This window comes from Lissotriton vulgaris, chromosome 1_1, assembly GCF_964263255.1.
Source record: "Lissotriton vulgaris chromosome 1_1, aLisVul1.2, whole genome shotgun sequence".
Classification (NCBI taxonomy): Eukaryota; Metazoa; Chordata; class Amphibia; order Caudata; family Salamandridae; genus Lissotriton; species Lissotriton vulgaris.
Window position 1 is genome coordinate 566,933,005 of NC_141685.1, and position 27,537 is coordinate 566,960,541.

A 27,537-nucleotide genomic window follows, 5' to 3' on the forward strand; every position below is an offset into this window, starting at 1 on the left:
GAATCTGTGTGTCCATTTTAGGGTTAGGTATAGGTATACTACACCTACAGCAAAGGGTGATTACACGACTTTGCCCCAGCTGTCATGCAGCCAGTTGTGTCAAATTTAGGAGGCCAGCCAGGGGTGGCACAATACGTGCTGCAGCCACTGGTAGCCCTGGGTACACCTATGCCCTGAGTTACAGGGTCTGATAAGGTGGCCCAGTACCAATTGGTAATGTACCTAGGGTACATGGAATCCATTTTAAAGAGAGAGCAGTAGGCCTGGGGTCCTGATTGGCAGGATCCCAGGTCGACTATGTCCAAAACCAGCTAAAACACAGGGCAAAAAGTTGGGGGCAACCATAGTCAGGATGTACCTTCCTACACAACCCCCCCCCAAACGAAAGGAGATAAGGCTATCCTTGTCCAGGTAAGCCTCTATTACCTAAGTGGCCATATAAGGAAGGACCAGCTCTGGCTTGGTTTCCCCCTGTGTCATGGTCCACTAGGCAACCCCTCACCCTAAGGGTATCTGAGGGTCTCCACCATAGGGAATCTCTGTCTCTGGTGTGTCTTGGGAAAGAAGAAGGCTGATGCTGGGATGGAGTGCTGAAGGGAGGCTCCTCTACCTTTGGGCTCAACTTCCTCCAATCACCATTCATCATGTGTGCCTTTCTTTCTTTAGCTGAGATGCACTGAGCTCTCAGGGTCAGCCTCTGGCTACCTAAAGCTGGAGGCTGAGTCCCTCTGTTTGGCTTACTGGAGGGACAGGTCAGGTCTGGGGTTTTTAGGCCCCATGTTTGGCTGTGCCCAACAGTGTCCAGCTGTGGGAGTTCCCTAACTACTTTTAAGGGGGATCCCTCAGGAGTCTGTTCTATTTTCACTTGGCTAGGTTTGCCAGCTTCAGTGATCCTAATCTGCTGATTAAGGGGTTCTTTTGGACAGGGGGCCCTTTGGGGTCCACCACTGGCCTCCCTGGTCTCTTCAGCCCTGGGCTGACTGAGACAGGGTAGAGAGGTGCAGGTTACCTGCTCCAGACTGGGTCCCACCTGGGAAGGGTCCACTGCCATCAGGGGCTCTGCCAGGCTAGGCCTGACTACCTCTGGGGCAGTTCCTTCAACAGGGGTAGAGTCAGTTCCCTGAGGAGGCTGGCTCTCACCTAGTGTCTGGGAGGGGGAAGACTCTTCTTCCTCCTCAATGCTCTCTGTTTGAGTGGAGTGATCCATTGTTTCAGGCTTCACAACCTCACTATCTGTCTGAGTAGAGGCTGAGACCATTTCAACCTTGCCAACCTTTTCAGGAGGGCACTCAGTCTGTGTTTGGGCTGTGACTGTCACAGCCCTCCTATCCTGCTCTGGAAAGTCTGTCTGAGCCTGGGCAGTGGCTACCACTGCCCTTCCAACCTTTTCAGGGAGGACTGGTGCTTGGACTGGGGCTGTAGCTATTACTGCCCCACTAACCTGTCTGGATAGGCCTATCATTCTGGAATGAGTTTCTTGTTCCACTTCAGCCCATGCTGAGAGTTCTAGGTCATTCCCCAGTAAGCAATCTACAGGTAGGTTATCTGTCACTGCCACTCTCATGGGCCCTGTGACATTACCCCAACTGAGCTTGACTACTGCCATGGGATGCCTTTTCTTCACTCCATGAATGTCTGTCACCTGATAAGTAAAACCAGGGGTCAGTTGAGCAGAGGGGACCAGATGGTCACTCACCATGGTGAGGCTGGCCCCTGTGTCTCTGAATGCCTCAACTTTCTGACCATTCACTAAAACTTCTTGTCTATACTTGCCCAAAATGTGGGGTCCAGTAGTGAAGTTGGCAAACCCCATGCCAGTCTCACAGACAAGAGTGTGGTCAGGGAACCTGGCTAAGCCATAGTCCTCCTGTTGGCCCAGAGTAATGCCCACCACATTCTTGGGGGCACTCCCACCACCTGGGGGATTACCACTAGTGGTAACAGGAGGTTTAGGAGTATTACCTGGGGGTGTATTTCCCTTATTACCATTTTTAGGGCAACTGGCATCACTTTTGTAATGACCCACCTGTTTACAGGTATGGCAATAAGGTTTCTTCTGTTCTGAAGGAGTGTTCTGGGACCCACCACCCTTGTTGGAATTTTGGGGCCCTTGGGAAGTCTTCTCTGTGGATTTATCCCCACCCTTCTCTTGAGGCTTGGTTGATTCCTTTTTCTGGTCACCACCCTGGTTTTTAGGCCTAACCCTGGTTCTGACCCATTTGTCTGCCCTCTTACCCAATTCCTGTGGAGAGGTCAACTCAGAGTCTACCAGGTGCTGATGTAATAGCTGGTTCTGACAATTATTTAAGATTTGCTCCCTCATAATTAGATTATACAATCCTTTAAAATCAGTAACCTTACTACCCAGTAGCCAGCCTTCAAAAGCCTTAGTGGCACAATCAACAAAGTCAGTCCAATCTTGAGACTGAGTTTTCTGGGTGTCTCTGAACAGCATCCTGTATTGTTCAGTGGTTAAACCAAACCCATCAACCAGTACATTCTTCAAGATTTTGTAATTGTTAGCATCCTCCACCCTTGTGGTGAGGAGCTTATCTCTACCTTTACCATCAAAGGAGAGCCACAAGATAGCTGCCCACTGACTTTGGGGAACACCCTGCACAGTGCAGGCTCTCTCCAAAGCAGTAATCCATTTGTGGATGTCATCCCCTTCTTTAAAGGGGGGCACTATCTTATTCAGGTGCTTTTTATCAAAACTCCTTTCCCTATTGCTAGGTACAATGCTGCCACCAGTGGGCTGTAGCCCACATAATTCTTGCTCTCTAGCAAGGGCAAGTCTCTCTTTGGCCAGGGCAAGTTCTTCCCTTTCAATCCTCAGTTTGATTGCCCTTTCTTCAGCTTCATACACTCTCCTCTTAGGGGAAGACATTCCTCTGTGAGAAGAGTTGAGAGAGCCATTGGTTCGAAAGGATCTGTTAGAGCCTCTTGATAGAGACCTAACTCGTCCATTCCCAATGTTAAGCTGACCTGAGAGTGGGCCCAGGGGTCCCCTAGTACCAAGCTCATGTCTGCTTAAGTTGGACCTGCTTAGTCTACTGACCTCTAGCTGTCCCTTATCTGCCTCATCCTCTGACAACTCATCCTCCTCCTCAGCATCATCTGCCTCATGGAGGGGATGGATGTCAAAGGGACCCTGTAAGGAGGGCAAACTTCCATCTGGATTAGAAGGGTCTGGGTTACCAGCCCTACTGGCATCATAAGCCTCTAAGAGACCAATCAGAAAGGAAGTGGTGGGGTTAGACCCCTGTTTTAGTTTCCTGAGAGTACACACTTGTCTCATCTCATGGAAGCTAAGAGCAGCATATTTAGAAGTGACCTGTGGAAGGTCCACTGACACAAGGGGATACTCAGAGTTTCCTCCTTTGTCTGACATGCTGATTCTAGTGTGGTGTAAGTGATGCACCTACCTACACTATGTGTTTGCCTACTGATCCCTTGCTAAGAGTTGCAGCCAAGGTGTGCTAGGCCTTGAGGAGCTACAACAGCTGGTTCAGTAGAACTCAGAGTATTCTAAGCTTTAGTTATATGTACCTAACAGTACTTATGTGATCTTTCAACAAGATATTCTTAGGATACGTGTGGTAAAACAACAGCAAGCTCAAATCCCCACCGCTGCTCACCAATGTGAGAAGGTGGCCTGATATGCAGTGCTCACTATTCTAGTGAACACTATGTATCAGTCCAGCAACCCTTATTGATGATTGGTTGTAAGTCAACCTTATAGACCAGCTATCCTAGTAGCGTGGATACGAGCAGTCTAAGGCTAAAGACTCGAGAGGGCGCGTTAAGCCAGCTGTTTACCACACATATACCCCTTGAATACCAAGTGAAAGGACACCACACAAGTGTTATGAAAATAAACAGTTATTTATTTAAAGATCACAACAGCCCTGTACTCTTTATGAGGACAGGGTACTAAGCACAAACCAAAACTCTTACAAAAATACTTAAGTTAGCACAGTATATACAAATGCCCGAGGGGCACGGAAAACCATATACTCTGAAAGTGGAATGCGAAATTCCTAGCAGGTAAGTACAGTACTAATAGCTTTTGGAATCGCTAGGACTTGACTAGGGAATCGTTAGATTATGTCTAGGAGGCCTAGGGGACTCGGGTGCAGTGTGTGCACTCTCACGCGAGATGCGGGACAAAAGTCTATGGTAGCTAGGAATTAGAAAGTTAGTGTTCTCGGGCGAACCCGACCTGGTAGGGAGAAAACGAAAGTAGATTCTGACCCTTGGATAGTGAGGCTATGATGGGGCACCGAAATGCCGAAGTTACCTAGCCCAGGGGCTGCAGCTGCATAGGTCTGAAAAGACGTCGGGAATCCTTGTAGACGGACCAGGAGCCGGAAGAAAAGATGCTGGCCGGTGACCAGTGAAGAAAGTTCAGTTGGATCCAAGCCTGGATCTCGAAGATAGATGACACCTGAAAGCAGAGGGGACCAAGTTCGAGACTACTAGCCAGTAGTCAATGGGCACCAGGAGGGCACCGGATGGTAGCCACCTCGACTAGGTGAGTGGGTGACGCTTGACTCGAAGATCTCACGGACCAGGAGGCGTTGTCGGCGACCAGGATGGAGGATCGAGCTGTCCCACGAAGATAGAAGCTGTCGGCGTCGCTGGACCCAGGATTGGGCAACAAAGCCTTGGCAAATTCAAGCCCACGCGGTGGACCTAAAATGGCGTCTGGAGTGGACCAGGAGGGTCCGGGGTGCCTCTCTTGAAAAAGGAAGCAAGGGCCAGCCTGGAGCAACCAGACCAGCAGTCGTGAAGTCGTTGGGCGTCGTTCAGAAGGCCACCAGCCAGCCGGCTAGTAGCCAAACAACGCGGTGCACAGCAAACAGCAGAAGGGCCCCACGCCGATCGTGGAGATGCAGGGAGGCCGATCTTGGGTGCTGGAGCTGCGCAGGGTCGGGGCTTCTCGGACCCCAAAGCACTCACCAGTGGAGGACACGGTGGGCTTGCAGTAAAGATGTCGTGCAGTCTTGGCGATCGTCGGTCCCTTGAGGTCTCGTCGCACTCACGGTTCTCAGCTTGGCTGTAGAGGTGAGTAGAGGTCAGAGGTGCCAGGGAAGCCGGGTCTCGTCGAGCTGGGTCGTCGGATTCGTGATGAAGGACTTGCAGCAGACCGCAGTGTTCTTTAGGATGGTGCCCGCTTGATGCAGGGTGACTACTCCTTAGCCACGAGGGAGAATCTTGAAGAAGAAATCGTGAAGTCCTTTCGAAGAAAGTGGTATCTTGATTCCAAAGATGATCTAATTTTAACAGGGGGCCCGCTCCCATCTTTATACTAAAAAAGGGGGCTGACCCGGTGACTAGGTCCTGCCTATGGGTGGGACTAGGTGGGGGGTGGTTACACCCCTCAGCCATGCCGGACTTCCCCAGGCCAGGGGCTGGTGTGCCCCTGGAACTGGTTCAGACCGGCCTATGCGTAGTGAGCACCGGGGTGCCACTCAGCAGTCACCTTCCTGTAAAGCCCTGCCTACCCAGGATACACAAAACCATGTCTGGGACGGTGCTAGCACCGCCCCTGACAGGAAACCCTTTGTCCAGGCTCCCCTCGCTGGAAGGACTCCCAGCTGCAGGGGGTCAGACTCGTGTCTGTGGTGGCAGCATCCATTTTGTGGAGCTGAGGCTTCAGTTAACTTTAACCGGGGTTCACAGTTACATACATGTCGTGTCCCTCTAGAAGGGTGGAATGCTAACCCCGTCGCCAGAATTGGCGAGGGGTTAGTATTCCAATTCGTATGACACCTTACTCGACATGTTTTGATAAAGCAATACCAAAGATAGCATTTAACCGCGAGGATTATAATGCACTTAAGAGTATATGGAATGCGATATCATGGAACAGCTATTAGGACTTGATTCCGCAAGCTGCAGACAGGCTCAGCTCATGCCAGAGCACCATCTCACACGATTCCAAGCACTCTGCCTTCAGGATTGTCAAGGCCTGCCATAGGAGTGACTGATAGGAATCTGTGTGTCCATTTTAGGGTTAGGTATAGGTATACTACACCTACAGCAAAGGGTGATTACACGACTTTGCCCCAGCTGTCATGCAGCCAGTTGTGTCAAATTTAGGAGGCCAGCCAGGGGTGGCACAATACGTGCTGCAGCCACTGGTAGCCCTGGGTACACCTATGCCCTGAGTTACAGGGTCTGATAAGGTGGCCCAGTACCAATTGGTAATGTACCTAGGGTACATGGAATCCATTTTAAAGAGAGAGCAGTAGGCCTGGGGTCCTGATTGGCAGGATCCCAGGTCGACTATGTCCAAAACCAGCTAAAACACAGGGCAAAAAGTTGGGGGCAACCATAGTCAGGATGTACCTTCCTACACACACTCTCTACTACACACTCTCTACTACACACTCTCTACTACACACTCTCTACTACACACTCTCTACTACACACTCTCTACTACACACTCTCTACTACACACTCTCTACTACACACTCTCTACTACACACTCTCTACTACACACTCTCTACTACACACTCTCTACTACACACTCTCTACTACACACTCTCTACTACACACTCTCTACTACACACTCTCTACTACACACTCTCTACTACACACTCTCTACTACACACTCTCTACTACACACTCTCTACTACACACTCTCTACTACACACTCTCTACTACACACTCTCTACTACACACTCTCTACTACACACTCTCTACTACACACTCTCTACTACACACTCTCTACTACACACTCTCTACTACACACTCTCTACTACACACTCTCTACTACACACTCTCTACTACACACTCTCTACTACACACTCTCTACTACACACTCTCTACTACACACTCTCTACTACACACTCTCTACTACACACTCTCTACTACACACTCTCTACTACACACTCACTACTACACACTCACTACTACACACTCACTACTACACACTCTCTACTACACACTCACTACTCTCTACTACACACTCACTACTCTCTACTACACACTCACTACTCTCTACTACACACTCACTACTCTCTACTACACACTCTACTACTCACTTACTACTCTCTACTCACTCTCTACTACTCACTACTACTCTCTCTGCTACTCTCTCTACTACTCTCTCTACTACTCACTACTACTCTCTCTACTACTCACTCTACTACTCACTCTCTACTGCTCATGACAATGCCATTTATTTATCTGTTTCCAAAACCAACACAAATAAAACATTTGTCATTTACAATGCCAAAAGCGCCAACTTTTGCAAAGGCGAGACCGTTGCATTGTAAATGCTTGTCTAGAGAGGGATCTTGAAGGACTCCATCGGGCGTTCTGGGGCGATTTTCCGCTTGCGGAGGAAAAGCCTGCCCGTTTCGGCATCAATGAAGTGTTCCTGATGCTCGTCCACTGAAGGTCGTCGAGGCTGTGGGCCGGGGACCACCGTTGACGACTTAGGCGCCGAGGAAACCTTCTCGGGAACGCCGGCGACCGCTTTCGGAGCGAAAGCCTTCGGCGGCAACGTAAAATGGATTGGCGTGGACGCCTTATGCGGTTTCTCCACCGGTTTCGGAGGATACTTCGGACCGACCGATAAGGTCTTGTCCCTGATGCGCTGTAGGGAGTCCGTCACCTTCTTGGTGAACGCGGCGGATGGGCGCGCCGGTTCGACTGAATCCTTCGAGGCCTCACCTGGAGTCGACTCTCAGGGTGTGCTGCTCCTGGCCCTGTCCTGTTGACGCGGAGTCACGAGAACCTTCGGGTCACCAAGAGCTTTCTTCGGGTCGCCGAGAACTTTCTTCGGGTCGCCGAGGCCTTTGCCGGTGTCGACCGTCTTCGGCGCCGACGCGCTCGGCTTGACCACCTTGACTTTAGTCTTCGGTGCGGCAGACTTCGTCTCGACGCCCTTGACTTGAGCCTTCGGCTCGACAGCACCCTTCGGCGTAGAGGGGTCCGAGGCTTTGGAGCAGAGCAATGCGCACTTTCGGTTTAGAGGACGGCAACTGCGGAGTTTCTTGAGTCGAGACCGTAGGTTTAGGTTTCGATTTGCCAGGGTGCAGCTCACCAGCAATGTCCGTGGCCGAGCCCAAAGGCGGGGCCGTAGAACCCATTGTAAGATCTTGGGTAAGGCTTTAAGGCGATCCCTCGACCTGAGCCTTATGAATTGGCACGGCCCCAGAGTCAGTTTGAGGAAGCTCTTCGTCTGAGCTATCCTCCATGGCCCCGAGGGCCCGGTCGTCATCTCCTACCTAGTCGACGACCTCTTCGGCCTCGAACATCTCAGCATCCACGTCGTAGTCTTAGTCGACGTCCGACGCGGGGTTAGACTCACTAATGTCCTGGATAGATTCTTCCGCGACATCCCCTGCATCGAAGATGTCCACAGGCGCCTGTGCAGCGTGCTGGGCCTCCTGGCGCGCAGCTCGTCAAAGCTTAAGCGTCTTCTTGGACCTGAAGCGTGAACAAGCCATACACTTTGCTTCATCGTGGTCCGGCGACAGACACTTGTTGCACACCGGGTGGACGTCGATGTGGGGATACTTCGAGTTGCAGACGGGACATCTCTTAAATGGACTACGGTCCATGATGAATGTCGATCGGGTCTGAAGCGTCGACTGGGCCTTCCGCGTCGAAAGCACGCAGGTGTAGGGAATCCGGCTTGGGACCCAGCTGGAAGACTGAAGACCGAACGCAAGACTATACCGACGTATTAGACTAAAGACCTTTTGGTCTAAAGAAAGTTTTCTATCGATTCTGACAAGAGGGAATTCAAAGACATCCGAACCCAATGGCGGAAAAAAACAATCCGCGCATGGAGTCGATGCCCATGCGCACTGTAGTCCAGGGGAGGAGCCACCTATCTCGTGCTACTTCGAAGACTCTTCCAGGACAACAATGTGCAATCATCCGGATCCAACACTAGGCGGCGATCTATGCACAGATATGAATTCAGCAGCCCACATGCCTCGAACACAGCAATACCCAAGGGGAAGATGGACGAAGCGTTTGAGCAAATCAAACACTCACCCCCAGTCAATTGATCTGGGTTTAATCCATCACCATTCTTTAGCTCACTCCACCACCCCAGTTCAGACATGGCCATATGTAAATCAGTCTGACCCTGCGCCTCATGGGAACAGTCCAGCCCGAACTGCCAAGCCAGGTCTTCCCTGGACCGGAAACAAGCATCCTGGGCCTATACTCCTAGTTTCCATCGAAAAAGTGTCAGTGGAAGCTCCCTTTGGTATATGGCGGCAGTGGCAAGGAACAAACTCCCACTGAACCTACGTTGCATTCAGGATCCTAATATCTTTAGGTAGAGACTTAAGACATTCCTTTTTGTAGGAAAGTGGGTTTCTGTTGCAGTAACCCCCCACCTTTTTTGCCAGACTACTGATGCAATTTGACTTGATTTGCCCTGGGTCCCTGCCAATAAGGTTGGCATCTCTAGCCACAGGTCAGCCCGTGGTAAATGGTGCCCAGGGCACTGGGACCAGGGAAGACCTCCAAGGACTGCAGCACTTGTTGTGCCATCGTGTGTGTACACACACACACACACACACACTTTGCAAGCTGCGCGTTTTGGTTCAGAAGAAAGTGAAGAGTCTACATGGCACACATCCTACTGCCCTGGCATAGATCAGTCACTTCTCTAGCTGGGTGCCCTATACCAGTGGTGAGGGTACAGGTGCATGAGCCCTGTACCCCTACAGTGTCCAAGTCCATTCTTAGACCGTGTCAGTGCAGTGCTGCCATTTAAGAGTATATGGTGCATGGAGTTTGATATTACGAACTCCACAGCACCATAATGGCTACACTGAAAACTGGGAAATTTGGTATCAAACTTCTCGGCACATTAAACCAACACCGATGCCAGTGTGAGATTTAATGAAAAATGGGTATCTTAGAGATGCCCCCTGAAAAACGTCTCTGGTGGGTTCCCCGACTGGTACAAACCAGTCTGCCACCACGAGACATGATTCTGGACCACTACAGTGGGATTCTTTGCTCCCAGCAGCCTTTGTAATGCGACCCCAGCCTCTCCTAGTATCAGGAGCAGGTCCCCTTCCCTTCTCCCCTCCTTTTCGGCAGAAAGACAGGCAGAAAAAACTAGCCATCCCAGAAGGTATGCCCACCTCAGCCAACTCCACCCCTCAGGTGGGGGAGGTGTGGTGAAGCCCACTCTGTAGTGCCCGCGATCTTGCAGATGGCAGGCACTCCCCAATGAGGATTAGGGATTGTGCTCACTCCCCCACGTGGGGTGAGCACAGCCAGGGTGTAGTCACCCTAAGGTCAGTAGCCCATTGGCTACTGACCTAGAGACCACTAAAACGCCCCTAAATACAGTATTTAGGGGGCAGCTATGAACCAAAAAGGCAGATTCCCACAACCCAAGAATAAAATGGACGAAAGACGACGCCTAGCAGAGGAGACTGAAGAGAACAATTGACATGGCCCCAGCCCTACCGGCCCATCTGCATTTTCCAGAGATCCTGCGCCACAAAATAGTCTTTTCTGCAGCCAGTGACCTCGAGAACCCCTGGGAGGACTGTCTGCCTTCAACAAAGACTGCAACTCCTGTGAACATGAGCTCTGTACAGAAGAAACACCAAAGAAAGACTCCAAGCCTGCGGAGGAAAAAGAAATCGGAAGCCTGCGACCACCACTGCACCCGGCGCCTAGGGCCTGAGTTAGAGTGGCCAAACAGTCCCAGCGAGGTCCCCCAGCACTCCACAGTCCAAGTCCACTGTGGGTTGACCCCTCCAGGACTCTAACGTCACCTGCAGCTTCTGCACGGAACCCCCCCCCCCCCACCCCCCCCCCCCCCCCCCACCCCAACAGCAAGTAGCCCGGTAGGTGAAATCTGACCTCAAAAGACACCCGAGGTGCACCTACCCCCCCGAGCCCTCCAACTTACCTGCCCAGCTGTTGGTCCCTCACAGAAGTCTTCCCAGACAGAGCCTGCTGCTAAAAACTAAGACGAAAATCCCCATTGAAATCAGGGCACCCAACGCCAAAACAGCACCCTGCACCCAGCTGCTGCTGCAGGTGCACTTTGTGTGCTAAACCAGATCCCCTTTTGCCCTGAGCCAAACACAAGGAGCTTAGCCCCCACAACGAAGTGGCCTGCTCACCAGCAGCCACCAAACGGAGGCCCCCTATCCCCCATTGGATAACATTGGGCCTCAGGACTCTGGGGTGTAACCCTGACTATCCCCAGAACCACAACTTCCACTACCAAATATTTACCTTAAACCCAAGAAGGCTATTTTCCTCCATAGGATAACATTGACTGTTTCTTGGAAACGTTTCTGGAGTTTGAAAACCTAAAGAAATTCTTTAAAACTGTACTATTTAACCAACACAATTTTACTTAACTGTTTACAGGAAATGTCCCAGAGTAGTAACCAGGTAGAATACTCTGTGTAAGAAAAGTAACACACCTAGTATTCTACCAAAAAGCCCATGAGTCTACGTACTGTATTTACAAAGTATTGCATTTCTCTGCAACCATACTGTAAGTCAAACCAAAGTGCATATATAATGCAAATGCTACTTACCAGTATGCATCTGTTCTTGGCATGCATGGCTGCTGACATTCATATCTGTGCATAGATCGCCGCCTAGTGTTGGGTCCGGATGATTGCACATTGTTGTCCTGGAAGAGTCTTCGAAGTATCACAAGATAGGTGGCTCCTCCCCTGGACTGCAGTGCGCATGGGCATCGCCTCCATCCCCAGATTGTTTTTAGCCATTGGCAGAGATGGAGTGAACTAAGTGAGTGATGACCATGCAATGAGTGTGTATGTATATATATATATATATATATATATATATATATATATATATATATATATATATATATATATATATATATATATATATATATATATATATATATATATATATATATATATATCTGAATACTGCAGCTGCTACAGGCGCCGGGGAGGAGGGCGGGCGATATGAATGTCAGCAGCCCTACATGCCAAGAACAGATGCATACTGGTAAGTAGCATTTGCAGTTCGAGGCATGTGGGCTGCTGAATTCATATCTGTGCATAGAATACATAGCAGTCCCCCTCTTATTGGCGGCCGCCCGTGCCAGCTGCAGCAGTTTGAAAAAGTGTTCTGAGAACAGCCTGACCAACAGCTGCCGGCTGTTTGGAGTGCACGTCTACACAGTAATGTTTAGTGAAAGTATGTGTGGTAGACCATGTGGCTGCTCTACAGATATCTTCTAAGGGAATGTTACCTAGGAAAGCCATAGAGGCCCCCAACTTTCTGGTGGAGTGGGCCCTTGGTGGAATTGTGAGAGTGCGTTTAGCCTTAGCGTAACAGATCTGAATGCATTTCACGATCCACCTAGCGATCCCAGCTTTGGAGATAGCGTTTCCCTTGTGGTGTGAGGCAAATGCAACGAAAAGTTGCTTGGTCTTACGAAAATCTTTTGTCCTGTCAACATAGTACATTAAGGCTCTTTTAACGTCAAGGGTGTGGAGCATCCGCTCCGCCAGCGACTCAGGGTTTTGAAAAAACACTGGCAACTCAATTGTCTGGTTCATGTGGAATTGAGATACAACCTTGGGTAAGAACTTAGGGTTAGTGCGGAGCACCACCCTGTTAGCGTGTACTTGGAAGAAAGGTTCCTGGATGGTGAGTGCCTGCAACTCACTAACCCTCCGTAGCGATGTAATTGCTACTAAGAAAGCAACCTTCCAAGTCAGAAACTGAAGCTCACAAGAGTGGAGTGGCTCAAAGGGAGGACCCATCAGCCTTGTGAGAACCACATTGAGGTTCCATTCCGGAGCTGGTGGTGTCCGTGGTGGAATGACCCGTTTGAGTCCTTCCAGAAAAGCCTTGATAGCAGGGACCTTAAAAAGTGATAGGTGTTGCCTATTCTGGAGGTATGCTGCCATCGCAGACAAGTGAATGCGGATGGAAGAGTACGCCAAATTGCATTGGTACAGGTGGAACAGGTAACAAATGATGTTCTGAATGGAAGCATCCAGCGGGTCAATATCGTGGTTTACACAGTAAATGACAAACCGCTTCCATTTAGCCGCATAACAAGCTCTAGTAGTGGGCTTCCTTGCCTCCCGAATGATGTCCATGCAATCGGGGGGAAGATTGAGGTAGCCAAACTCTAGGACTTCAGGAGCCAGATCGCCAGGTTGAGCTGTTGCGGATCTGGGTGCTGAATGTCGCCATGGCTCTGCGTCAGAAGGCTGGGTGTGAGATGAAGCCTTTGATGCGGTACCACGGAGAGTTCCAGAAACGTGGTGTACCATAGTTGGCGAGCCCACGTTGGAGCAACCAGGATGAGTCATCGAGTGCTGCCTGAGTTTGCGTGCCACCAGCGGTATCAGAGGTGCTGGGGGAAAAGCGTACGCAAATCTGCCTGACCAGTTCATCCACATCGCATTGCCCTGTGATTGCGGGTGTGGGAACCTGGCGGCGAAGCTTCGGCATTTTGCGTTCTCCTTTGTGGCGAACAGGTCTATCTCTGGATGACCCCACCTTTGGAAGTACGGTTGGAGTACCGATGGATGTATCTCCCACTCGTGCATTTGGTGGCTGTGCCTGCTGAGCAGGTCCGCCATCTGGTTGTCCTTGCCCGGGAGATGCTCTGCCATGAGGAAGATGTTCCTCTGAATGGCCCACTTCCACATGCTCTGAGCCAGATGAGACAGCTGCGGAGAGTGTGTTCCCCTCTGCTTCTGAATGTAGTACATGGCCGTCATGTTGTCCGTCCGGATCAACACGACCTTGTTGCACAGATGTACTTTGAATGCCTTCAAGGCCATGAAGATTGCCATCAGTTCCAAAACGTTGATGTGCATCTTCCTTTGCTGTAGTGTCCATAGTCCCTGCACAGTGTAGTGGAGTACATGCGCTCCCCATCCGTGGAGCGAAGCGTCCGTTGTCAGTATAATCTGTGGCACAGGCTCCTGGAACGGTCGGCCCTTGCAAAGGTTTTGTGGATTCCACCAATGCAGAGAGTTGTATGCCCGACCGCTCATCAACACTAGGTCTGTCAGTTGCCCATGAGCCTGAGTCCACTGACGTGCTAGGCACTCCTGAAGCGGACGCATATGTAGTCTCGCCTGCGGGACGATGGAGATGCAGGAGGCCATCATGCCTATTAACTGCATGAACACTTTCGCTGGAAGCGAGTGCGGAGGTCTGAATCGTTGGATCAGCTTCTGGATACTGGGGATTCTCACTGAATTTGGCTGCGCAGTGGCTGCCAGAGTGTCTATTGTCGCGCCCAGATACTGCCGTACATGGGCGGGCTGGAGATGGGATTTTGGATAGTTCAGCGAGAATCCCAGATCGTGCAGGAGGTGAATTGTGCGGGACACGTGGTCCGCGCACTGCTGTTCTGTCTTTGCCTGAATGAGCCAGTCGTCCAGATAGGGATAGACGTGGACGTTCTGGCGTCGTAGATGCGCTGCCACAGTCGCCAGGCACTTTGTAAAGACCCTTGGCGCCGTGGTGACCCCGAAAGGCAGAACCCTGAACTGGTAGTGCTGGTCTAGAATCGTGAATCTGAGGTACCTCCTGTGGGAAGGATGCAGGGGGATGTGAAAATACGCATCCTTTAGATCTAGCGTAGCCAGGAAGTCCCCTTGTCGAAGCAGGGGGAGGACCTGCTGCAACATGAGCATATGGAAGTGCTCCGATAGAATGTACCAGTTGAGGGGCCTGAGGTCCAGGATGGGCCTTAGGGATCCGTCCTTTTTTTGGATTAGAAAGTACAGAGAGTAAACTCCTGTACCCCTTTCTTGCAGTGGGACGAGTTCTATTGCCCCTTTTTGCAGCATGACTTGAACCTCCTGCTGCAACAAGTGCAAGTGCTCGCCGGACATAGGACGGTTTCTTGGAGGTATGTTTGGTGGAGTGGAAGTAAGTTCCAGACAGTAACCGTACTGGATAAGAGACTTGACCCACCTGTCCGTGGTGATGGATTTCCACGCGGGCAGGAACTGCTGGAGTCTCCCCCCGACCGGTGTTGTGTGGTCGGGGGGCAGTGACAAGGCGTCACTGTTTGTTGGCTGTGGAGGACCTGGAGCTGTTGTTTCCACGTCCCCTGCCTTTGATGTTGTTGCCCCTGTAACCACCTCTACTCTTGTTGGTGTATGAGGTCTGGGTGTTGGCCTTGTAATACTGTGTGGACTGTGATGCCTGACCCCTTGAGGTGCCTCTGTTATTGGAGCGGCAAAACGAACCACCCCGAAACTGCTGAGACTGGAGGGCCCCCATAGACTTGGCAGTGTCCGTGTCTTTCTTCATTTTTTCAAGTGCCGCATCCACCTCAGGGCCAAACAGGTGGTCAGGATTAACTGTTTGGTTCAGGATGGTCGTTTGTATATCTGGTTTGAATCCTGATATCCTAAGCCAGGCATGTCTCCTCAGCAACACGCTAGTGTTGATCGCCCTGGAGGCGGTATCAGCCACGTCCAGCGCACATTTGATGGAAGCGTTGGTGATCAGCTTCCCCTCCTGAATCAACATTTCCCCTGCCTCCTTGTACTGATCAGGCAAGTGCTGCAGAAGTGTTTCTAGGGTGTCATAATGCGCCCTATCGTAGCGTGCAAGTAGGGCCTGCGTGTTTGAAATGCGCCAAATATTAGCTGCCTGCGCAGCAATTCTTTTCCCTGAGGCTTCAAATATTTTCGACTCTTTGTCTGGGGGAGGAGCGTCACCCGTGGTCTGCGAGTTCGCCCGCTTACGTGCGTTGGATACCACCAAAGAATCCAGTGGCAAGTGCCCCTTGATGTAAGTTGGATCCGAGGGCGCTGCCTTGTATTTTTTATCAATACGAGGATTGACTACTCGCGCCCGAGTGGGCTCCTTGAAAACCTCTGGCGCATGTTTTAGCACTCCCTTTAGCATTGGCAATGTCTTGACCGACTACTCAGCCACTGAGAAAGTGTCAAACAGAAAATCGACATCCACAGGATCTGAATGTAGGTCAACATCATGATTAGCTGCAGCCCTCTCAGAGCGTTGAAGGCTGCAGAGTCCTCTGTTGGAGAAGTCTTTGCAGCAAAAAGCTGCGGTTCCTGACCCGACTGAGGGTCCTCAGGGTCGCCTCCGGCAGACCAAGGTTCATGTACCTCCTCTGGATCCGAGTATGCTGGATAGTTGTACTCGTCCTCTTCATCTCCGTCACCTTCCCCAGCGTTGGAATGCGTTGGTGAAAGTTCTAAATTATGTGGAGATGCAGGCTGTATAGGGGCAGCAGTACCCGCAAAGTCCTTCTTGTGTTTGAGTGGGATACGATAATGCTCCAACACCGGCTCCGTGGTGATCTTCCGTTTGAGGAGAGAGAGCTTCCCGGTGTTGGCGTCGATGAGAACCTCTCGGCGTTCCTCATCCGCGAGTGGCTGGAGCCGAGGCTTCGGCTTTACCAAGGACGCTTCGGACGTCGACACCACCTTCAAAGGCACCCCGGCCCCATGCTTCGGAGCGAAAGCCTTCGGCGTCGTCTTCGGCGGCAGCGTGTAGCGGATAGGCGTCTGCGCTTTTGCCGGCTTCGGTGTAGGCTTCGGCACCACATCCTTCGGGTCGGGAGCCTCAGCGTCCTTACGAATCCTCTGCAGGGACTCGACGACCTTCTTGGCTAAGGCCGGAGAGGGCTGGACCTGCTCAAGCGATTTCCCAGAGTCCGAAGTCGGGTCGGCGACAGGCACAGGTTTCGGAGCCGACACCACCATCCTTGGCTTTGACGGCCGGAGTCGGCGCAGCCAGAGCTTCGGCGTCGCCCTGACGCTTCTTCGGAGCCTTCTTCGGGTCATCGACCTCGACCACCTTCGGCGCCGGCGCGGCCGCGTCGGTCGTCTTCGACACCGGGGTCTTTGGGTCGGCCATCTTGGCGGGGCTCTTGCTGTCGGCCATTTTGAATTTCTTTGGCTTCGAGGCCTCAGGAGCTTTGTGCCCCACCAGTGCGACTTTCACTTTCGGTTTCAAAACCGGTGGTGTGGACCCCGATGGCTTCACTTTCGTTTTCTTCAACGGGAGTGGCACATCAGAAATGTCCGTGGCCGGGCCCGTAGGCGAGGCCATGGGATATTTAACAAGGTCTTGGGTAAGGCCCGAAGGCGATCCCTCGACCTGGGCCGTATAATGGGGGTTGACCCCTGAGTCAGTCTGAGGATGCTCCTCCTCTGAGCTATCCTCCACGGTGGCAATGGCCCCATCGTCGTCCCCTACCTCACCGACGACTTCATCAAACTCCTCGTCTCCCGCGTCATAGTTTTCTTCTTCCGACGCCGGGCTAGAGTCCGAAACTTGAAAGACATTGTCGTCTCCAACGCCTTCTTCGAAGATGTTGTCTGGCGGGGGCGCTGATAACTGGGCCTGGAGTCTAGCGGCCCGACGAAGCTTGAGAGTCTTCTTACACCGGAACTTTGAACAGGCCATACACCTGTCCTCGTCATGGTCCGACGACAGACATTTGTTGCACACTGGGTGCACGTCGAGGTGTGAATACTTGGAGGTGCACACCGGACACCTCTTGAACGGGGTTCGTTCCATGTCTGGAGCGTCGTGTAGGCCCGTCCGCGCCGACAGCACGCGGAAGGGCAGCAAGAGTTCGGAGCTGAAGAATAGTCAAACCCGAACGAAAAACTATACCGACGTCAAGCCTAAAGACCTTTTGGTCTCAAGTTAGAAAAGTTAAACTATTATCGATTCCGACAGAGGGAACCGAAACACATCCGAACCCAATGGCGGAAAAAAACAATCTGGGGATGGAGGCGATGCCCATGCGCACTGTAGCCCAGGGGAGGAGCCACCTATCTCGTGATACTTCGAAGACTCTTCCAGGACAACAATGTGCAATCATCCGGACCCAACACTAGGCGGCGATCTATGCACAGATATGAATTCAGCAGCCCACATGCCTCGAACTTACAAATTCAAGCTGCAAAGTATTATTGCTTACCTGTGCCAGGCTTGCTTGGTTATAGAAAATAAAATAACTAAAAAGTATTTTTTTTTTACAAAAACAATTGGTCTGAAGTTCAGCCTTTGAGTGTGTGAATTCATTTGCTGTGTGTACAACAAATGCTTAACACTGTACTCTGATACTGCCTTATTGCTCGAACACACTACCACAAATAGAGTGAGGTGCTATCAAACTTAACCTCTGCCTACCTTTGGGGTTGCACTGGACTCTGTGCACACTATACCTCACTTCTGTATAGTATATACAGCTCAAGCTTCCTACACTTTTTAATTCGTTTGTTTCTCTGTTCTTGTGGTCATCCCACTGGGCACGCGCCGGGACACTGAGTACCTGTGCGCAATACAAATATCTAGAACATAACATATCATCAAGACTGGTTTTGGAACGGAGTGGCCTGCCGTAGGTCAGGCTGGCGCTTGTTTGCTGTCAAAAAGATCCTGAGCGGTCTCCTGCAAGATCTGGATGGCCAGAGAGGCTGTCATTAAGCATGTCTCACTCAAACTAGACGTTACACTGCAGGGCCCAAAATGGACATCTGGGGTTTGAGTCTAGGACGATGCATGAAACTGTTAAAAGCCTTACAGCGGTCCACACAGAGACCCAGAAATGAGCCCAATATATTAGTATCGTATCCAGAGTCTCTCTGGTGTCCAGGGTAACCCCAAAGAAGGAAATCCTCTGAGTATGGCACAATTCAGGCAGGGATTTGGCTTCATAGAGGTTTGAAATGCTGCCATTGTCAAGACATGGTCTAGGACTTAACTTCAGCGAAACTGCTTTGAGGAAGCTAGTAGTATAGGTTTAGGAGCACAAGTATTTTTGACCGCCGAAGGTGGGCAGGGACCACAGCCATCACTTTTGTGAACACTCAAGGGGCAGAGGGAAGACTGAAGGGAAGAAAAGTGACTGCAAAACACGCCTGTGAGGCTGCAGATTGGGTATATGAAAATACACAACCTCCAAGCCCAGGGTAGCATCCTATCTCCTAGGTCCATAGCAGAAAGAATCTTGGACAATGTGAGCATAATTTTTGCCAGAGTCCTCGTATTTCGATGAAAGAAAGAAGTGCAAATAGCACCCCTTTACTCTCTCCAGTGTCAGAACCCTCTCTCTGGCACTCTTGGCCAACTGAAGTTTCAATTCTTGCAGCAAGATTGCAGAATGGTCCGCTGGCTATCACCGTGATGTGTGGGGAAAATGAGGCAGGTAAAAAAGGAAGAGCAGGAAGTAGCCACCCTCATTTTCAAGAAGCCAACCTGGGTTATCTGCAAAACTCAGCTGCTCGATATAACGGATCCCCAGTTGGGGAGGAAATCATGTAACCGGCCTCCTACCAGATGAGTGGGTGAATGAGAGCAAGTTTAAGCAGTTTGGAAGCCACAGGAGTGAGAGTTGCTGGAGTGATCAGACCCGTCAGCTGCCATAACTTCTGCTTTAAAAGAACTGGGTGGCTACTGTACCTGTTGACAAGTCTGGTTTGGTCTGTAAGCTGCTCCCGTGGAATGACCCCTAAACTTCCAATATTGTTGATGGTACTGTTTTGTGGTTTAACTGCCCTTAAAAATAGAAAAATTCCTTGAGAGGAATGTGCCTTCACCTCCAACAATCTGAAGCCAACGAGGACATGTCCATAAGGACGCCTGGGCATTTCATGAAATCTTGGGTGATCGCATCTTGGTGTGCCTTCTAAGCACTACACTGGTGCGCACAGCTCTGCCTGCACAGCCTATGGTACCCAAACCAGAACAAAAAAGATGCAGGATGGCCTGGGCACGGCAAAGTAGTATCTGAGCTAGAGACCCCAAGGTCTTCCGGGATGGCCAGAAAGATCTTCTTAGGCATGTTTCTTAAAGAATGGGTGTACCTGCCCAGAAGCCACCCACCGTTCAAATATTTTGAGGCTACACAAGTTGAAGAGAAAAATCTCTCTCCAAAGGTATCAATGCGTTCTGACTCTCTATTTAGAGGGTTGATCAGAACGGCATTAGGAGTGACTAATTGTTGATGCCTCTACAAACAAATGCTCTGCGTAGGATGCCTGGTCAGAAACGAATAGTTTACCTGTCGGTGTAGTTTTGCAGCTTGAAGATCTTTCTGGATTCACTATGCTGTGCATATTCCGCGGTCTTGTGGTTGGGTCCGGATTCGTAGTCTTTGTTTTTTTTTTTTTCGTAGCCCTTGTGGGCGTCGGCGTCACACCTCCTCGGGTGCATTTCCGGTGATGTCGGCATGCTTCCTGCGGAAGCTCCCACTCTTGGGCGCCATCTTCGGATTCTTTTTTTCTGTGTTTCCTTCTTTCCCGAAGCAATGGCAATGTTCTATTCAGGTGATAATTTCTTTACCACTAGTCCTTATATTTTCTTACTTCTTCTCCTCCTATTTTTTTTTTGACCACCTCTTCTCTCTCCAGCCTCATCTTTCTGGCGGAGGTGGGTGGGTTCGCTAGTGAATCCAGAAAGATCTTCAAGCTGCAAAACTACACCGACAGGTAAGAAGCTATTTGTTTTGCAGCGTGAATCTTTCTGGATTCACTATGCTGTGCATAGATTTCGTAGCGGTTTCTCATTTCTGTGGCGGCTGGGTGGAAGATGAGCTCTGGTTTCTGAATATATGCTGGAGCACCCTTTGTCCGACTTGTGCTTCTTTGTTCATCTGAACATCCACGCAATAGTGCTTCGTGAATGTGTGCACTGAAGCCCATGTTGCCGCCAGGCATATGTCTTGTATGGGTGTATTAGCCAGGAAGGCTATTGTAGCCCCCTTTTTCCTAGTGGAGTGGGCACGTGCCCCCTCTGCCAGTTCTTCTCCTGCCCTTTTGTGGCAGAGTTGGATTGTTTGCGCGATCCAGCGTGCAATAGTGGTCTTAGTCACTGTCTTGCCCATGTAACTGTTGGCGAACGACACAAAGAACTGTTTCGTTTTCCTGTGTCCTTTTGTCCTTTCAATGTAATGCATGACCGCCCTTCTGGCGTCTAGGGTGTGCAGAGCTCGTTCTGCGCTAGTGGTTGGTTTTTGGAAAAAACTCGGTATCTGTATGGACTGGTTCATGTGGAACTTGGACACCACCTTTGGCATGAAGTGTGGGTCGGTCCTCATCACCACCCTGTCATTGTGTATTTGTAAGTAGGGCTCCTGTAGCGTTAGCGCTTGCAGCTCGCTCACTCTTCGTAAGGACGTTATTGCAACCAGGAAAGCAGTTTTCATAGTAAGCATCTTCAAGGAGGCCTTGTGAAGTGGCTCGAAGGGCTCCTTCATGAGTTCCGTCAGGACCACGTTAAAGTTCCATGCCGGTGGTGGCACACGCTTGGGTGGTGCAATCCTTTTCGCTCCTTCCAGGAACCTCTTTACAACTTGTGATGTGAAGAAGCTTCTGCCCATCTCACCCCTTGTGTATGCCACTATAGCCGCCAGGTGAACTCTCAAGGAGGACGAGCTGAGGTTTCCCTCCAGTAAGTGTGTCAGGTACTTCAGTACCGTGGAGTCCTTTTTCATTTTATTGTGGAGTCTTTCCCTCCTGCACCACATCGTGAATCTTTTCCACTTTGCGACATAGCACTTCCGTGTGCTGGGCCTTCGTGCCTCCCGAAGGACCCTGAGGGTGCTCTCTGGCAGTCTCAAATGTGCGAACTCTATGTCCTTAGGAGCCATGCTACTAGGCTCATGCTCTCTGGTTCTGGGTGCAGCACCTCTCCGTTCTGCATGGAAAGCAGGTCTTTTCTTCTGCCGAATCTGTGGGGTGCACACTGTGCCATCTCCATGATCTGCGAGTACCATGTCTGCCTCGCCTGCTGTGGCGCGACCAGTATCAGGGTCATGGTGCTCGCTCTGCACTTGCTCAGTACTCTGTGTATCAGTGGTATCGGGGGAAAAGCGTAAGCAAATGTCCCGGTCCAATCTATCCATAGGGCATTCCCAAGGGACCCTTCTTCGTGTTGTCTGGATGCGAAGTTTCGGCATTTCGCATTCTGGCGTGTTGCAAACAGGTCCACTGATGGTGTTCCCCACCTGTTGAACAGCCTCCTTGTCTCCTGAGCATTGAGCTCCCACTCGTGGGATGCCGAGGTCTGTCTGCTCAGCCAGTCTGCCTGAATGTTCTCCTTCCCTGGTAGGTGTATGGCTAGCAGGTCTATCTGGAGTGGAATGGCCCACCTCCATATCTCCTGCGCCAGCGTTGAAAGCGGTGTTGACTTGTGTTCCACCCTGTTTGTTGATGTAGAGCATCGCCGTGGTGTTGTCTGTCTGTAGCAACACCCTTTGCCTGTACAGTCTTGTCTGGAAGGCTTTCAGTGCAAGGAAGATGGTCTTCAATTCGAGGTAATTGATGTGCTTTGTCGCATCTGCTGGCGTCCAAAGACCCCTCACTTTGAGTTCCTCCATGTGAGCGCCCCATCCCTTCAGGGATGCGTCCGTGGTGATGGTCACTGTCGGAGTTAGGGGTGTTAGAGGCTGTCCCCTTGTTAAGTTCTCCATGGTCCACCATGTCATCTCCTTCTGCACTGTGTGCGTCACCACCACAAGATCCTCCCAACTGCCCGAAGCCTGTGACCATTGTTCCTGGAGCCATTCTTGCAATGGTCTCATGTGGAGCCGCACATTCGGCACTAGGTGAATGCACGATGCCATCATCCCCATCATCTTGCTCGCAGTCCTCACTGTCCGAGCTTGTCCCTTCCGGTAGAGGAGAGTTTCCTTGACCAGTGCCCTTGCTCTCTTCTCGCTGGGGAACACTTTGCCCTGTAAGGTGTTGATCTCTGCCCCCAGGAAGATCTTCACTTGCTCCGGCTCCATTGAGGATTTCTTCCAATGGACGGAGAACCCCAGGTTTAGGAGCGTGCTCGTCACTGTATGTGCATATAGAGAGCCCCTTTCTTACAACCTTACCTTGTAACTGGAAAGTCTTCTTAGAAGATAAAGAACTTGCAAATATCCGGACCCAACTCTAGATGGCAGGAGGATGCAAAGCATGCGATCTACAGCTCCGATGCTTTGAATACAATGTTCTGGAATGCAACCTGAGCAACTTAGTGTTTCCCTTCCAACACCATGTAAGTTGCGCTTTCTCTTAGTGGTCATTGTTGATGAAGGGGATTCCCTTTCTAATCCAATGAGCATTGCATCCCTGTTTAATGATGCAGTATCAGTTTTGTTTCCCCTCTGTGCAATATCGCCCATCTCTTGCAGAAAGAGTAAGGCATCAGAACTATACAGCAAGAAACTTAAACAATAAAAGAAGAGCAGAAAAAACGTTCACAAAAATATAGACAATTGTAAAATAGGACACAAAAGGAACTCCGTTTCACTCCACTACTCCAAAGGCTGAAAATAAATGTCCTACAGTTAATGACTGAAGAGGAAAGCTCAAAAAACCCTGTCTTCATGTTATACAGCAGGCTTTATGGTGTGGTTGTAGTGTGTTGTGGTTCCAGCAGGGTACTTGCTAGACAGTTCAGGTTACAGTAAATATTCATGTAGGTATGCATTTATAAATTATTAAAAATATGAAAAGGGCCATTATGTGTAACACTCGAGATCTTACCTTTGCAAACCGTTCATATCGGGCCTTCACAACTGGGTTATTAAGGATACTTGTAGCAGTCAAAACACTCTCCTTTTTAACTTGTTCTTTGAAAGCCTGAAACAAAAACAAAAAAGAAAGGATACAGTTTCATTAACTGTACTAGAACAATGTTTTTATGGCAAAACAGTAGTTGGACATATGTTGAGAACTAGTTTATTCTCAAGAGTCCAGTGGAATTACATACATTTTTAAGTTAAAAAAACAAAAGACACTCCATCCTAGTTCTACATCCTACGACTTCATTGAAGTACAGTGGGGCAGTTTGAGAAATAGATAAAAAAATAACAAAAAACAGGTTCAAAGTCTGCAAACATTTGCCCGTGGTTTAAAAAAATAAAAATGATGTTCCAATTAACTTAGTACATTATGAATGAGCTTCGGTCAGATTGTGCTTCAGGGGTGTGCACCTAATGAACCTATAGGGCATCTAGCGCACAAGCTGACCACATCTAGCAATGAAGTAGGCCGAGTGTGAGAAAGTGCCATCTTTCTTGCTAGAGTATGCCCCCACTTTTTGCTGAAGTGTTTTGACGGAGTATGCTCTGAGCTCCTGCCAACCAGGTGCCCAGGGCCTGTGTGTTCCTTCCCTAAAACGGTGTTGAAGCTAAAACCCAATTGGCACCTCTGGCCACCTGTCAGCCACTAGTAAATGGTAGCCTAGGTACCCAGGGCATGGTGACCCCTAAGAGCTGCAGCACTTACTGTGCCACCCTTAGGGGTCCTATACCCCGACACCCATACACTGCCTTTGCAGACTGAGTATCTGAGTGTCTAAGTACAGAACTTAACAGAGTCGACATGGCACACATCCCTGTGTGCCATGCCCACAAGCTCACTGCCCTGGCATCCATCAGTCAACCCTCTAGCTGGGTGCCCTATGCGAGTGGTGTGGGCACAGGTGCATGAGCCCTGTGCCCCTACAGTACCCAGGGCCATTCCTGGGCACTAAGTGCAGTGCTGCTACTTAAGAGTATATGGTGCTGGGTCGTCATTACGAACTCCACAGCACCATGATGGCGTCACAGAAGACTGAGAAGTTTGATATCAAACTTCTCAGCACATTAAACCGCACTGATGCCAGTGTGGGATTTAATGTAAAATGCACGACAGAGAGCATCTTAGAGATGCTCCCTAAAACGTAACCAACTTCCAGGGTCCTGACTGTGTGGCTACCGAGGCTGCCACCACCAGACAGGTTTCTTGGCCCCCTGGGTCAAGAGCCTGCCGCTCTCGGGGCCTGGAGCAATGCACATCCTAGGACGAGGTGCCAAGCCTCCTCCCCAGGATGGGCAGGGGAAGCTTCAAGGGTATACGGCCTTTGTGAGCTTCTCCAAGCCACTTGCTGTACTCAGCAACTGGCCCCCACCGGTTCTGATCCCCACTCTGGCGGGAAGAACGGCAGGAAAGTGAGGAAAGGGGGTGTGCCAGCCTATGCCAACCCCACCCCTCAGGTGGGGGGGTGGGAGGCGAGGTGAAGCACGACTCCGGGCTCCTGCCATCCTGAAGATGGGGAGCCCTGCCATATCACAGCTAGGCTTCTGTCCCCCTCCCACAGGAGTGGAGCAATCTAGGGGGTGTACCCACACCAGGACAGGGACCCATTAGTCCCTGCCCTTGCCCTACCTGTAACACCCCTAAATTTAGCATTTAGGGGCACTCTGAACCTTCCTTCCTCAGATCCAGATTGCAACAATAAGACGCCCAAGAAACAAGACTACCTGCCGCGCAGCTGCTAACAAAAATACGACGCCCACTGACTTGGCCCCAGAACCATACAGGCCTGTTGATCCTTGAACCTGCTCCTGTTAAACTCCGGCGTCTCCTGCGGACAGCAACCACGGAGGACATGTCTGCCTTGAACGTTCCAAAAGACTTTGACTCCCACGTGCAGTGGTTCTTCTCCAAAAGCAATACCCATGGTGCCAGCCAGGAACCGCGAATCCAGCCCACTCTGCACTCGCCAAGCCCGGCCTGTGCCTGAGTGACCCAAGACCACAAGGACGTCCCCTTGGCAACTAGGACCCAAAGTCGTGCCCAAAGACACTCTTCGATGAACCAAACGACGTCTGCAGCCTCAGAACCAGGGACCCCTCAAACCGCAACCAGCCGAGGGTAAGATTTCCCGACACAAAAAGACACCTGCACTTAGCGCCAGGCGGCCCCCTGTGCCCTCCTTTGGGGTACCTACTTCTCAAAGATCGTAACTTCTCTCGAAGTGGTGGTCGCACCTGAAGAATCTCCGTCCCAGAGTCTGCAGCCTTTGTTCACTTTTTAACTTTCCCATTGGATAACATTGTGCCCTCGACGGCTCAAAAGCAAACTGCACCCAGCCGCCAGAGTGCCGCTGAAGTGCAACAACTACTCTACTCCCCCACTTGCCCTGAGTAAATGACCAGGAGCTCAGCTCCCACAGCCGTGTGGCCTGCTTGCTTGCAGCCACCAACCTAAAGCCCCCTACCCTCCATAGGATTGCATTGGGCCTACTCTCTCTGCACCCGGCGGCCCCTGTTCCGCTGAGGGTGTAACTACTGTACCTTTCAGAGTCTGGGAGACCCCAGAGTCTATGCCCAGAACCTTAACTCCACCAGTCGAGTACTTACCTAAAAGCCGATAACTCACTTTCCTTCCATAGGTTAACATAGAAGAAATTTCAAGTGAAAACCAGTCAAAGTGTGGAGTTTTGAAACTTTAAAATATTCATCTAAAATCAGCAGAATAACGAATTCCGAATTACTCACCTGTGGTCAGGAGAAAAGCCAGTACTGTACCTTTTAGACCAGTACTGATCCGCAAAAGTAATCCTATCTGTACCTACTAGTTACCTGCATTTTCTTCCATAGGAAACCATGGACTGTTTTTCTGTGAAATTTCATTTAAGTATCTATTTTTACAAACTAGAAATATTAATTCGTACCAGCTATCAAACCGTAATTACTTACCTGCCTTAGGTAGAGGTCCCAGTGCTTAACCTATGAGTCCAGTACTGGATTACAAAAGTAACGAGAACCTACTTTACCTGTGACTACAATGTCCTTCCATAGGATAACATAGCTTGGTTTTCACTGAAAAGTTTGTCAACTTTGAAAATATATTTATATTCTTTAAAAACCACAACTGTAACCAAAACGCTTTTACTTAACTGTTTACAGCTTAGGTCCAGGGACTGAATCCAGGATCCAGTCCTGTGGTTAGGAAAGTAATCCTTAAAGTAGTCAACTGCATTTATGTAGAAAAAGCCATTGAGCTCAATATTAAATTGTATTTAGAATTGTGTTGCCTACTGCAACCACTGTAGCTATTATACTTACAAAATCTATTGCCTTTTTGCAAAATAATTACCTTAAGTCACTCATATTGAGAAAGGAAAATGCTACTTACCAGTATGCATCTGTTCTTGGCATGTAGAGCTGCAGATTCATACACTGTGCATTAGATCGCCACCTGGTGTTGGGCTTGGATGATTGCATGTTGTCGTCTTGGAAGAAGTCTTTGTAGTCACGAGATAGGTGACTCCTCCCAAGGACGATAGTGCGCATAGGCATCGGCTCCATCCTTAGATTGTTCGCCATAAAGGGAAATGATGTCCATGCTTGTATATCTAATTAACATAGAACTGGAACAGATACAGGCCCCGGGAGGCGTGTAAGAATCTGCAGCTCTACATGCCAAGAACAGATGCATACTGGTAAGTAGCATTTTCCGTTTGAGGCTATTGAGCTGCTGATCTTACACTGAGCATAGATTGTACAGCAGTGTCTCACTTAACGGTGGTCACCTGTATCTGTTGCAGTAGTTTGAAAGAGGGTTTTGGGAACAGCTTGGCCTACTGCAGCTTGCACATCAACACAATAGCATTGCAAATAAACACAATAGTGTTTAGTGAAGGTGTGTGTTGTAGACCATGTTGCTGCTTTGCAGATGTCTTCTAGGGGAATGTTTCCTAAGAAAGCCATGGAGGCTCCTAGTTTGCGTGTGGAGTGCGCCTTAG

General features: G+C 50.2%; 1 protein-coding gene across 2 annotated transcripts in view; it reads right to left on the reverse strand.

The window, feature by feature from the left end:
- LOC147747490 (DBIRD complex subunit ZNF326-like) overlaps positions 1-27,537 on the reverse strand; it is a 190,267-nt gene that overhangs the window by 16,938 nt on the left and 145,792 nt on the right. For both annotated transcript variants that reach the window (XM_086953956.1, XM_086953955.1), the window contains exon 9: positions 23,508-23,603. In XM_086953956.1, coding sequence (XP_086810082.1) covers positions 23,508-23,603 — 96 coding nt within the window. The remainder of the gene's footprint in view (positions 1-23,507; positions 23,604-27,537) is intronic.